We start from the raw sequence: 14621 nt of genomic DNA, 5'->3' as shown, positions 1-14621 counted from the left end.
GTGGCCCAAGACAAGTGATAACAATCAGAATGCATGAAAATAGTGCGTTTGTATTAGTTCATTTAAACATCGGTGGTGACCATATTCAAACTGTCTATTGCAAGGGCCTTACCTTAGCCATTGTGACACCTATACTAGTGAAGGTCCAATTCAGGTATGCCGTGAATTTCAATACAGGCAACAGAGAGCCTACCAACACCATGAACAATTTAGGTTGTCCAAGTAACGCTCCTGCTTCTCTCCATCAGGGAGTTTAGGTGCTTCCTTGGTAGCTGCCTTCACGTACAAAGAGGCAAACTACCTAGAACCAGCTCACAGGGAATAGTAAAGCAATCGCATCTGATATGTACCAAATTCAGAGCTATAGTCGGATCCTCTGATCAGATGGAGTCTCATCAGTGAACCCATCTCTGAGGGTAGGCAGGCGAAGATGGATGGAGGATTTGCACTGTAGCCAAGGTGTTAAGTGCTTGCTCCCATAGTCGGAGAGCTGTGTTCAGGCTGAGTAACCCCAATCTTTTTATTAGTTGATTGTACAATGTGCAGCAATGTGGTCTTGATCTTGGTGCAGGGTTTCTATACATTATACAGTGCAAACAAACTTAAGATTTGTGGGTGGAAGAGGTCAGAGGAGAAGGGTTCGATGACGTTAGAGAACTACACGAAATTTTGTGTCTGAGGACTAACAGAAGCTACGGTACCTAACAGATTAGGTTTGATTTACTTTGAAAATATGTAATATCCTGTCACTTTGAAACTGTTTCATTTTTTCATGGCTATGAGATGATACAATTTACAACATAGAAAAAAATCCAGACTGACAGCCCTAACAGACTTTCTTATATTACCTGCAAGGTCTCTGTATCTTTGTTTTTAAGCTCTATTTCCCTTCTTCTATATTCCTGCACTATGGGAATAGCCTCAATGGAGCTCATAAAAACAGGAAAACAGTTCAATAAATATACACTTTAGACAGTCTTGCACGTGGGCACAAAATGATCTAAGACTTGATTTAACCTCAGTTCAGTCATGATACTGAATTGTAGCTGGTACCTTAAAAGAGTCAGAGTGGCACACAACCCTTGTCCTGTGAATATGGTTGATCATAAAAAGACCACCATTCAAAGACACAGTACATCTCTTGTCATTGTGACTGTTGGGGGATTGCGTTGGGTTTTTTATTGAGTACATAAGTACCAAAACAGGATAAAAAAAGAGATACCTCTTTTTCTCTTATTTCAGAATTTAAACATGTATTCTACAATCAACCAGAGACTAGAAGACAAAAACATTTGATGTTTATCTGAATGTCATTCTTTTTTTTTTTTTTTTTTGTCTCAGACTTGGCCTTCCTCACTTGATCTAATACTTTTCCCAGGTAGTACTATGAACACAAACCACTCTCTTGACTCAGCAGGTATCCAAAGTGTTGAGTTTCTCCTCCAGAAAAACCCAACCTGTTCTGTAATCCTTGCAGGCTGATGTTCCCAGGTCTCAGGCTGCTCCCTCTTCTGTGTCAGCGTACATCAGGATTCCTCAGTACAGAGAAGCATCCCATGCAGTACTCTCCCACTAAATACATACAACTACACATCAGTATTTCTACTCCTTCCCAATCTGCAGGTAGATTTGGAAAGTCTTGTGTGTTGGTCAGCTAGGAAGAAAAGGAGCAGAGACAAGAAGGAGCATGTGCAGGGAGCTCGGTTTCAGCAGAGCTTGATTTTGTTTTAACACAGGATCCTGTATTCTCTGCACTGCGACTTGTTTGCTTGTTGCCTTTAATCTATGTGTCAGCATTATGTGCGCCAGGGTACTGCTGAGTGGTAGTCCTTTTGGGCAGTCCGTAGCAAACTTCTTGCAATCTGTATTGATGTAAGGTCTGGATCGAGGCCTGTACTGACCATAAAAGTCCAAAGAATTAGTAACTGATATAAGAAGAAATCATAACGTGGCAAACCCATTTCAGTGAGACTTAGCTTGCAACCCCTAGCATCACTAAATGTGGCTTATCACCAATTTTAATTATTGGAGACTAAGCTTTCCTCTCCCTCTTTCCCTGCCAAATGAAATTACCAGATTTTTCCAAAGTAATGAGTCTGACAAGGTGAGGTGTTATATCAAAGACAAAGGATCAGGATTTCTGTTGTAAATGTATTTAGGAAGAGGCAAAACTGCAGGGTGTTTTTTGTTGTTAGGTCTTTTTTTATGATTCTTACTGTGTGTTTCTAGTCAGAAGAAAAAATTTTCCCAAAGATGCTGTTTTGTGATACAAACCAAGCCAGGTTATGCAGATAAGAGAACCTATGAACTACTCTACATTTGCAGCTTAATTTTATTAGGAAGTCAGCTGTCCGTTTGCTTCACACTGGTATCCAACTATTAAGATCTTCCTTCATGTCTGTTTCCCTTCTCATTATAAAAACAATCTAATCATGCTAGTTTAACACTTACTTTTTAAAAATTTTATTCCTTGCATAGTTCTTCATAATCAGTTGATATAGGAAACCCACTTGGAAAGCACACTGTTTATAAAACAGCATGCCAGAATGTTTATCTGGCCTTGGGCTGCGGGAACCAGAGGATGGATGAATATCCTGCAGTTGTTTTGGCCATGATTATATCGTGGATGGCAGGTTGCCAGTAGCAACTGCAGTAAAAGGTCCAGAGTGTCAGTGTCTTCCTCTGTGTGATAAAACAGAGAACATTTGCACTTTCTGAGCTGTCTCAGGGAGGATTTGTGGCAGATTTTGGAGGACTCGAAGTGATAAGAGATGGAAGTAGATAAGCTGCTTGCAGGTTGTATGCCAACCTGTCCTTCTGTTGGCTCCTCCAGGCCTGGCACCACTGACGCTTTTTTTGCCCTTCTTTCTAGAACATTTAAAAGAGAAGCTGGAGGAGTACATGGTCCGTTTTGCCAAAGTGAGGATTGTACGTACCAAGAAACGAGAAGGGCTCATTCGGACCAGACTGCTAGGAGCCTCGCTGGCTAGAGGAGAAGTCTTGACATTTCTGGATTCCCATTGCGAAGTCAACGTGAATTGGCTGCCTCCCTTGCTTAGTAAGTGTATGAGTGTTCATCAGCCATTAAAATGAAAGCGTACAGCGTAGCTCAAGCAATCGGAGCCATGTCCCTCAATAGGTAGGACATACACTGTATAGAAGTGTTTGGAGCTCTGCTGCAGTGTCTGAAGAGTCAGTATGAGAGAGAACTCAGAAATGCGGGCAGCTCCATTTTATGGTTCTTGTGACTAAAGAACTGGTAAAATTTTGAAGTATCACTTTGGCCTATTAGAGTTACAATTTATTTTATTATTACTACTGCTGAATACACTTCTAAATCTAGTATTATGCTATGCCCTTACTATACACCTGAAAACTTTTGTTATGCAGGTATTGTACTCCTTCCTAGTCCTCCACATTCCATTAAAACAGCTTTTGCTGTAAATGTATCCAAGACCTCAGAGTTAAATCCAGTAACAACTGCATTCACAATAGGAAGCTGAGAAAGAATGATTTGCTATTGACTGCTTTGCTGGATTCCAGCTGCAGCTGGCAAAGTTCCATTAGTCAAAGAAATGGAAAGAATCAATTGTTGTAGTCTAGGATTTCACTTCAGGAAACAATGTCCCCTTTTCTACACACCTGACTACATGCAAAGCGTATGTGCTATGCAAAGTGAGTGCTTTTTTGCTAGCAAAAAAAAAGAAAATTTCTGAGTTTACTATTAAAGAAATTTGTATTAATTAACAGAGTATGTAGTAAGTACATGACAGGATAGGGGTTTACCAATTAATGGTTATTGTTTCTTTAATTTTGTTGCTGGGACTGTTTGGCCACACAATCAGCTGATAAAGCATTTGCAGCCAAGAAGAGATGCTGTTCTGCTAATAAACTGTCACTTGAGACAAAAAAAAAATACTAGTAACTAATTTTTCTTCAGATCAGTAACAAGATAATGTACAAAATTCCAAATTTATATCCTTTCTAGCTTCTATATGAAATTACACATACAGTCTTTTCCCTTGTTACCACTTTGCCCTTAATCACAGCATCAGCATTTTTAAAAATAACCTTTGTATCTTCAAGTAAAGCCCAAATGGCATAAAGGAGCAGAGGGAAATACAAGTTTCAACAAGCCTTCCACAAGCAGCCCCAACAAGTAGCCATTAAGAACTCTGGAGTACTCTACATATACAGCCACCTTTCCTCTGTTTTCTGATTTTGCCCCACTGCACATAATACATTGCCACTAATGAAAAAAAATCTCAAGAAGATTGTCACTCATCCTCTGAAATCTTTTGCTAAGTTACTGCAGATGAGACATGGCCCTTCTATTTTGCTAACTTAGACATGGGAAAATTGCAAGTTGCAAAAATGGTTCCTTTTCTTGCTTTCTTGTCTGAAATGAAGGTACATCTAGCTGGGTTTCACCCTATAAAAACTGAAAAATAAACAGAATGGTCACAGAGGATTCATAACTGCACTTAGGTTGCGGTTGGGTATTGAACTGATGATCACAACCCTCAACCTCAAGCCAGAAAACTGGAAAGATGAGAGAAGCTTCATCAGGGACCAAGTCCCAGTTCTCCTTAGTTCTTAAGTGGAATAAAATCTTTTTCTTTCCACATAGAGTAGAAATATGCATAGCTAACTAGCCAGAGGATCTAGAAATTAATCTTGAGGAATACTGGAGCGCAGAATCAATAGGCTTTATTTTGAAAGAGAAAGTAGAGCATTGCCTGAAAAAGGACAAATACAGAATGAACACATAGCTAGTATATTTAAGGATGCCCTGTGCCCTGTTTTCCTAAAGGGATGAGAGAACTTTCTCATAACCATTAGGTGGCAAATATTTACTATACTGAAATCAGATGACACCTGGCTACTAATAAGAGTAAAGTTAATGTATTTTTGCAAGTGTTTATCTAAAGATCTATCTTGTGATTCACTCAGCACTGCCTGTGACTGAATGTCATTCAAGGAAACCACAACAGAGGATATACTGGGTATTTACTGCTCTGAAGCTGCCCTATTTTAGTTCTGATTGTATCTTCCATGTGTAGTGAAAAGTCATTCAGCCCTGCTCTGGAGTGAAGACTGCCAGTCTTTGCTGAGAAGGGCAGCGGTTTCCACTGGTCTAAACCAGGTTTTGTTCAAAATGAGACCTTGAAAGTTAGAGGACAGGGAGGTGGTGAGGAAACCAAGAGCAATCACATAAAGACAGTTCTCAAAGTTATTTAGGTATCTAACTTCTATTTTCAGAGTTGACTATCAGTTTTTAGACCAAAGGAAGACTGAGTTATTTCAGTACTTGTTAGGTATCTAAATAGCTTTGAGGAGCTGAGCTGCAGTTGTTTTCAGTTACAGTCCTTTGTTTTGCTTTCTTAAAAACAGGTGCAAAATGGCTTTTCTTTATTTTCTTTAAGCTTTATTTAGTTTATTTCTTTAGCTTAAATGGGTTTCTAAACTGAGATAAGCCACTCTGAGATCTCAGAGAGTTTTGCCTGATGTTCACAGAGCAGGCAGCTGTAGTGATGTAAAAATGTTGGCACACACAGCTGTTTGTTATCACTCCTCAGTAGTATAAAGTCAGCAGAAGGAAAGATGTGACTTGGGCTCCAGCTGCTGTAGTTGAGAGTCTAGTGTAGTGTGAAGTCATGGTTATTGCAGGTAAGAAACTGAGTGGCAAACCAGCTGAAAAATGCAGGCACATCTTTCCTTCTGCTGATGTTGCTGTGGGAGCAGTAAGAGGGGAGGTGGACAATAGATCAGTAGTGCCATAGGCTACTGGAACTAGGTTTGTCAAAACAGATTTTTTTCCTGACCAAGACTGAAAACTATATCATGATTAGATCATGCTTAGCAAGTTATCAAGACACCTGCTAGCTATAGCTGTTCATCTCCACAACGTTTGTATGATGCATTACTTGCCAGTGGGGAGACAGAGAGTACAAGTACTTATGACAACTCGGATAACAAGAGATAATTTGCTGAGCCGCTCAAATGTTGTCACCATCTGTAATCACATATTTAAGTAGGAAAATAAGAGTATTTGCAATGTGGCATTGTTACTTTAACCAGGCCAAATTGAAACAAGCACTTGAAATTAAAGGGGTGCATCTTTCTCATAAAGATAAAAGCTACATTTTTGAGATAGTGACTTACGCAGTATTGCAAACTTCTGTTTATTGCCACATACGCACACTCTGCTTGATACTAAAAGTGCTGAATTCAAATATGTATGTATATATTGCTTAAAATTGCTAGGGAGAAAGCTCTAAAAAGTTCCCTCTTGTTCCCTCAAATCTGCAAGATTTTTACATGTAGGATGATGCTTATGTGTCTGTTCTTCCCTTTATCTGCAGCATATATGCATTGAAATAATGCATGGAAATTTTCAGACCAATAGGAATTTGAGAGGATGATGAGTAAAGGTGATGGAAAAGAAACTGTAAAGCATTTCAGCTGTGGCTTTCAGTGCCTTGCGTTAGGAGCAGGTGGGATAAAGAGCAGTGGCTGGCAAAGGTAGCAGCATGTTCACATCTGTAAAGCTATGATACTACCACTCTTGCAAAATGTAAGCTAGCCTTACAGCCCTTTTTTCTGTTTCCCAAATTGATATTGAGGCTACATTTAAGCCTAAGAAGTATGTATGCAGAATTCATTATTTTAGGCATACTGAGAGAAACATTGAGGCTGCAAGTTTGATTACTCTGCCTTTTGGCGTGCACAACTACAAACACCCTGGTTTCTTCAAAAGTCAAGATCTTCCTGTCATTCCTCATCATCTCTAAAACGTTTTGGGGGCTGAGAAGTAAGTTCTGCAGAAACACACAAGAACAGGCAGGTAAGCATCATCTTACTTGCAAAGTTCTTGTGGAGTTGCAGAAATGAAGACTGGGATTGAGTTTGAGCATGTTCTAATAATTTTCTCCCCGGTTATCTCTGCATGTGACTTGGAGATTTCCAATCCTTTAGTCTATTTAAAGGCAGTGGCTTTTAAAGATCAGTAGAAGGATGCTAATATATTATGAGTCTACCTTTGACCTGCTCCAGCCAAATCAATTCCATTTAGTTTCTCTCCTCCAATCAGTTTAGAAGAGGGGGATCAGAGACAGATTATTATAAGCCCTATAACTATTAGCAGGACCATCACAGGAAAGAGATTATATAAAAATGACTTTACATAATGATTACAGATAACAGTACACAGTATACCAGTGAATGTAATCATATTTGGCAATAGCAACAGTAATGCAGCCATTATGTCTGAGATTAGTTTCCTAGAAATTTGTGAGAGCCTGTGCTTTAAATTTATTTCACTATTAAAGGACAAGGATGTAAAAACCTGCTGAACTTCCAGGCACAGTAATTTCTCACTAGTGGTCCGTCAGCATTGTTCCCCCATTTGGGCAGTCTCTAAACAACAACTGAGAATAAATATGAAAACTACAGGTGTTTTGCTAAAATAATCTTTTTTTTCTTCATTTCAATCCTTTAGAAGCAAGGAAGCAGAATCTGTATTATTAATCATTACACCAGCATTACCTGCCTTCCTATCTAAGTGTTCATTCCACACTCATCCCTCTGATTTTTTTTAGGGTATTATCAAGCACCAGTGAAATCTAATCCTTATTAAAAAAGAAGTTTTCCACATAGGCCCTACAATATATTACATTTTGTAAAGAATCTAGGCTACTATTCAGAGAAAAAGCTTTATTATACTTAGAATTTTGAGATTTTGTTTTTTCAAGGGTTCATAGGTATTTTACTGTTCTTTCATGCCAATGCAGCTACAAATTTTCCCTGTACTTCCTCATTTCAAACCATTTATTCTTCTGCCTAGTTCTTGCAGTTGGAATATCTTCTTTACTTTCCTTTATTTTATGAGGAGCTCTATGGGATTAAGCAATAGGATTCACCAAAGCAGACTCAGGCCTACCCTGCCCTTATACTAGAGATAGGAATTTGATTTAGCCTCACAGATCTAATTTTTTTTAAAAGAGCAAAAAGAAACTCCTTTCTTTAGAAAACAGGTGAGTAAGAATAATACCATGGGGTCTTCTTTATATCTCAAAGATCGGTACAAAAAAAGGACACAACCCCTGTTTTGTTCTTCATGTTGGAGTTTGCCTTTAATTTGTAGCATTTAGTCTCAAAGCTAGAGACACTAGAGCCGCAGGAACAGTAGCTGAATGGTTGCAAGGGCTGATTCACATTTAGGACCACAAATCTCTCTCGTGGGAGCTTGCCATACACAATCCCCACAGCTGAAGGTGTATTTTTACATTTTGCTTGCTGGCTTGTTCTGTAACTGACAGATTGGGGACAGCTCAGAGTAGCAAAGTGACAGAGATACAGATGACTGGACTCCTGTGGATCTCACAGGGATATGCCTCCCTTTAAAGAACTGCAAATGCTTCTAATCATTGCCCAACTGCATTAAGTCCACTTTAGATAAAGGTTTGATACAGATTTGAAAAATGAAATTATTTGGGGGCCATAGGGAACAAAGCAAGCAATCTTCAAACATCAGAAAACCTGTGGGATTCACTTTGCAGTAATATGATAGATGGCTTGACTAGACATGCAGTTTCCTATTTTCTACTTTCATTTTTCAGACCAGATTGCACTAAACCACAAAACCATCGTGTGTCCTATGATCGATGTCATTGACCACAATCACTTTGGCTACGAGGCACAGGCGGGGGATGCCATGCGAGGAGCTTTTGACTGGGAAATGTACTACAAAAGAATACCGATTCCTCCAGAGCTCCAGAGAGCTGATCCCAGCGACCCCTTTGAGTAAGTAGCAATAAAGGGGAGAGTGGAACATGAAGCAGAACAAGCAAAGAAGGTAACTGTAGCAGAAGAATCCAAGCCCAGAAATTTCCATGTAGGCCACTTCGTACTAATGAAAGGTAGTAGAAACAAACTGCTTCTATACAGGTTGATAAAACCTCAAAACTAGGAAAAAGATCAGGGCAACAAGTTGCAGAATTCACAAGCTGCGCCTGGAAACACAAACCTTCCCCATCTTTTCTGGCCCAGTGGTTGTACATAAAAGAAACAGGCACATACTTGTAGTTAAGAGAAAGTATTGACATTGGACAAGGAGTGAATGTGACTACAGTTATTCTGTTTATTCCACAGAGCACTTCCTGAACAGCCTTCAGTGTAATGTTTTCTTTGCTGGAGATTGATGCAATACATGCATCAATAGCCAAGCCCACATTCTGCCAGCAGATGCTTTGTTTATGATTGGTGATATTGCTACTGTATATGTATTGCTGTAACTTAAACACAGGGCTGTCAAACCTGAACAGTGTCAAGCTGATTTGTAAATAATTTTTTATAAGCTAGCCTCCAATCCCAGTGTTGTATAGATCAGCTCATTCACAGCAATGATCTTTTACTTTTCACAAAGGTAGAGCCTCCTTTTTCCGTCTTCCTTTTTCCGTCTTCCTTTTTCCGTCTTCCTTTTTCCGTCTTCCTTTTTCTGTCTTCCTTCTTCCTTCTCTCATGTAAGGATCAGCTAGGATTAATCCGCATCAGCAGTGAGCTGACAGACAGACAGACAGACGTGGTTCAATGTGGCAAATTCTCCAGGTCCCTCGCACAGCACGCATCCCAGCAGGTCTGGCAGCAGGACTGGCTCTGATGCCGTCGGTAGCCCTGGCTGAAACTCCATGCTGCAGGTTTAGGCAGTTTAAAAACTCAGCATTTTCCCCACCCCAAAACAAAACCTGGAAACAATAGCAACAGAAAACCTGTGTCTCTGGCCTAGACTCTGTGCTATTTTGAAGTAATGGATCTGATTAATGCAGAAATTGACCCTTATATCCAAGGAATGACCAGCTCTGTATAGGGAGAAGTAGGACTCAGTGGGCTTATTTTCATTATTCTGCTTGTTCCTTTTTACTTACCTCCATCTAGGCCCATCAGTCTTCATCTTGCATTGGTGTAAGTGCTGATGAAGTACTTTCCATCAGCTGCCAGTGTGACCACTCCACAACATAGATGCAGCTATTGCAATCACATAACTCTCCGGAGCTCCTAGAGCCTCCATTGCTCTTCCACAAGTCTTCCTGGTCCTCTAAGCAGATGTAATTTCTTGCCACTTACTGAAAGTTACCTAGCACATCATATAATTTGATTCAGCATTCAAAGTTTGTGTATACGTAAAACTTCTATATTGCCAGCATAGCTACAGGGTTGCTTATCAGCCTTTTCACACATTCAGTTTGTAGTATGCATCTCTCGAAGACAAGAGGCCTGAAGAGGGGACACTCATAGGAAACTTTCTAGAAGAGATGAGACTTTTGTGCAGTACAGAACAGATGTGATTTTGCATGAACTGTTGTTACAATCAGCATGGCAGCAGTTGATACCCACCTTGCCCTGCCTGCATTCATAAGACACACAGATTCGCAAGAAACAACATATAGGACAACGCAACCTATAAATCTCTTGTCATCTGAGTAGTCGTCTCCCAGAAGGGTGGAAAGGCTTCCCAGTTCTTATACAGATCAGTGAGTCTTCCTTCCCATCACAGGATCCACATCAGAGCGATTGAAGGCTGGCTGAGCTAGGACAGTATCTTTGCTCGAAAGTACCCTCTGCCTAGAATGGTGAGGGTATAGAAGTGCTTTAAATAATCAGTATGAATTTTGCTTAGGGGAGGAATTCTTTTTTAATTCAAAGTCAATACTGCTTTTCTCATAGGGCCTTCTCTGTTGGCACCTTGAGCTTTTAATACCTTGCTTACAACGAGTACGGTAAACGTTACAGACCAATTTAGGTATCGGTAACTTCATTGACCAAGACAGCTTCTACAGAATTAAAGAGACAGAACAGTTTTCCTTTAGGTGCATATACACTAAAACTAGAAATGGCTTCAGCTAGCACAGTGATTATTATGTTACTATTTTGTAAGCAGTAGGGTTTTTTTTTTTTATTTAGGTTAAATATTTTACTATTGGTATCCTAATAGCTTTATTTCTTGCCAGCAGCATCAGATCTGAGCTGATCCTTAATGAACTGGAAAATTGCTAGCGTTTTTAGTAAAACACCAGTGAATAATGGGTATGTGATCCAAAAATTGCGCTGATGAGTTTTTTCCCTCACTTAAAATGCCAACTCAGTATGTGTGTTAAGCAGAAAAGGTTGCATCAGCCTAGAAATAATGTACATAAAACCAGATCAAACTACAGAAGACCTAAGAGCAGTCATTGTATTATCTGAATGATACGTTTGCTTTCCATCTGCACATGATCAAAATACTGCTGCAGCAGACATCAGCAGAGTGTTTGCTCTTGCCACAACAAACTGAAGTGTTGTCAGGTAGGCTCTTGGTGTGACAGTAGCATGGAACTTACTGAGCTCCAATGCCAGCTGAGCTAGTCTATCTGGAATTAATTTTTCCCCACTTTTTTTTTTTTTTTAAGCTGTACTCCACTATGGTCGGTGTTTGACAGGTACTCTCCTGTTGAATGCAGTCTATCTGGACATAGCCTTTCAGTTCAAAATCCCTCTTGTGAAGAATCTAGACATTCTCATCCATTTGTGGTGTGAGCATGAGCATGGTTTATTGTCCATACACCTGTGGTGCCGCTCAGGCAGCATCTCCACCCGTCACTGTGACAGAACTTGGAGCTTCATTCCAAATCTCAGCTTTTCCTGATGTACACCTACACCCATTCTCAGGCCTTCTGCAGTTGTTGGCTACAAGTAGCTTTACACCAAGATTTGGTTTGATGTCTATGACTATAGGACTGTATAACACTCTCAGAAGCTTCCAGCCTGCCCAGTGTCAAATTCAGGTACAGATGATGTACTAGCACCAACCTGGGAGTCACATGACAAATTTATAACTGCATTTGGATCAGGTTGCATTCATCTACAAAATATATCGTTTTGGTTCACATGTAGTTTTCACTGGCCATACCAAGTTTCCCGTAGGTTTCACTGAACCAAACTGTAGCCATATAAAATGTATTTTCAACCAAAGCTCCTATGTGAATTATTTGATATTGCTCTATGCTCATTGTAGTGTTTAGGAAATTCTAACAAGTATTCTATAAGTGGATCTCATTTAGCCTTTAAGATTAGCTATTTTTCTGAAAGATCGGTGTTGCTGGTTTTCAGGATACATTGAATCCTTAGAGGTATGGAAATCAGACTTCACCCCTAATAATGTTGCCTTCCCATCCAGAGACTAAATCTGTGAACTCCTTGTTTATTTCCCTTTCTCATGTGCCACAGAAACAAGAGAATTTTTATATTGCATTCAACTTATCTGTCACACTTGCAGCTCATCACAGTTGGCTCTAGTGATTTTTCTCTTGCAATTCATGTACAACTACCCCAGTATATTCCAAAGGGGGATGTTTTCCTCTGATGCATTCGGGGTTGTGTAAATGACATAGAGCAAATCAGTGTTCTGATCTGTTGTAGGAAATTGTCAGACAATCATGAAATTGTCATCATGTCACGTTGGTGCTCACTGTCTTGATCCCAGGGTCAATGATCATTCAGCAGAATTTGAGATGACTTGGGAAATTTTCTTCTAGTCCATAAGCAGGGAGGACCAGAGATGTTTACATCCTTTGTGGGAAGGTTCACCTTGGCTTATTATCTCTCGCTGGTTTGTTTCTCTGTCAGGGCAGAGGTTTGGGAGCATGCCCTTACGGGACATACGGGTTTGGGACATTAAGAGCGTGCTCTTGTGTGACTGTTTCTTTCTGTGGTGCAAGCACTCTAGTCTCTGGAGGAGTTTTCCTAACCCAGGCGATTGCCACTTAAACTAAGAGGGTAACATTGTTACTATAATGGACTGCGATATACAGCCTGTCAGTTTGTATGATTTAATAGCCTGCCTGGGCTAAAAGCTCTGTGGAAGTTTAAAGCAGAGGTTTGATATGCTCAAGCCTGCTGGGGATGACTGCTCTTTATTTCCTGGCAGCACTTACATTACATCAATTCATGTTATCACATGCCCAATCTGAAAACGGGCATCAGTGTCCATTCATGACAAGAAAACATCAACAATACAACTCAAAAAACTATTTGGAAAAAACACAAACTAATTGAGATGATTAATATGGCACAGATCCACTAGGGTAGGAAAGGGCTGCACAGGTCCTCGGAGCAGTTTTATGGTGGTGTAACTTTATGATGCAGAGGGAGGGAAAGGTGCAGGTGAGACCTAACAGCACTGCTGTTGAATTGCAACTCAAGATGGAAATCCTAACCAATGAGAGAAGTGTTGTGCTACTTACTGGATGCCAAGACTTCTAGCACCCATCTGGGAAAGTTAGTAGTTTTTTGGTATATGACCGCTCCTTACTCTCCAAGAGTTCCTTGTTTGCCTTCTGATGTAGAGCTGTCATCTCCAGACCTCCCTGAAGGGTGACAAAGCTGAAGAATCATGTAATTCTAGCAAAGGACCAGAATGATAGTTTGGCAAATACTGGGCTAGCCAAGGAAGTAGAAGCAACTTTGTAACCTCTGACAAGGCATTTTAGTTCCTGTACTCAGCTTCCTATTTATAAAATAGAAATTTAATCACTCCACCATCGCAAGCCTGCTTTGGGTATGAGTCTAGCAAAGGTTATAGGATTGAGTTCTCACAGTAACAGGGGCCACTTACGGTTTATGGATGTACTTTTTGGTAAAATTTTGGACATGCTGAAGGGTTGAAATTAGGTGATAAGTACATTTTTCTCTTCCCTTGCGTCACAGACTCTCAACCTTGGATGTAGTGTATGACCTTAATATAGCCAGTTGTGTGTTAGATTGGAAGATTACTTGGCACTTTCTGTTTAATTGCATATCTAAAACCATATTATTATTATGCAAGCTGTTGTCAGCATGCTCTTTTATTTGAATTTGACATACTCTCAGAAATACTTTCTGCAGCTCCTTACTTTCAGTATTTATATATACTTTTTACAACATGCTGGTGCAAAGAAAGTCTTTGCTAAGACTGCATTTCAAATCTGACAAGTACTTTTACAATTTTGTGATCATTTTCTGAAGTTTAGAAAGTGCTTTGGACAATGATTTCTGTTCTATAGCTCCCAGTGCTTTATAGTGTGTGTCTTTTATGGCCGATTTCTGCCTATAAACATATTCATAAAACCTCTCACAACCAGAAACAATCATCTATTTTTTTAAAGCCCGAGTATAATCTACTGTTTTGAACTGTGCTACAGGAATGTTTGATGAAAAGGCATTATTCTACAGAGAAGCAGTCTCCAACCAGTATGAGTTTGTGTAATTTAAGATCCTGATTTATTGTTTCAACAAGCTGTGGTCTGTAGAAGACTGTTAGTCGAGATAACAATAGCTTTTACAAACTGCCATCCACCCATGGCCCCATGAAAATCTCAAGATTTTTTTCGATGAAAAATGCTGACACTGACACACCATTTATGAGTGAAGATATGCATATTCAATCATTTTCCCCTGCCTTTGGTGGGATTTCAGTGTAGAGGTTCTGTACAGCCAGTACATTTGCTCTGAAGGCCAGTTCAGAAGAGGTAACTCTACAGAGTGTAACCTGTCAGAATAAAAAAAAGACCAAAACCATCAAGGATAAAAAGCTGCTGCTGGTATAA

At 39.8% G+C, this 14621-nt stretch overlaps 1 protein-coding gene across 1 annotated transcript in view; it reads left to right on the top strand.

Moving 5' to 3' along the window:
* Positions 1 to 14621, top strand: part of GALNTL6 (polypeptide N-acetylgalactosaminyltransferase like 6) — a 512064-nt gene that overhangs the window by 413622 nt on the left and 83821 nt on the right. Inside the window, exons 5-6 of the mRNA XM_030018205.2 lie at positions 2873 to 3058; positions 8622 to 8805. Of these exons, the coding sequence (XP_029874065.1) occupies positions 2873 to 3058; positions 8622 to 8805 (370 nt within the window). The remainder of the gene's footprint in view (positions 1 to 2872; positions 3059 to 8621; positions 8806 to 14621) is intronic.

This window comes from Aquila chrysaetos, chromosome 1 (genome assembly GCF_900496995.4).
Source record: "Aquila chrysaetos chrysaetos chromosome 1, bAquChr1.4, whole genome shotgun sequence".
Classification (NCBI taxonomy): Eukaryota; Metazoa; Chordata; class Aves; order Accipitriformes; family Accipitridae; genus Aquila; species Aquila chrysaetos.
Note: the sequence above shows the minus strand (reverse complement) of the source record. Positions and strands in the feature narration are given on the sequence as shown.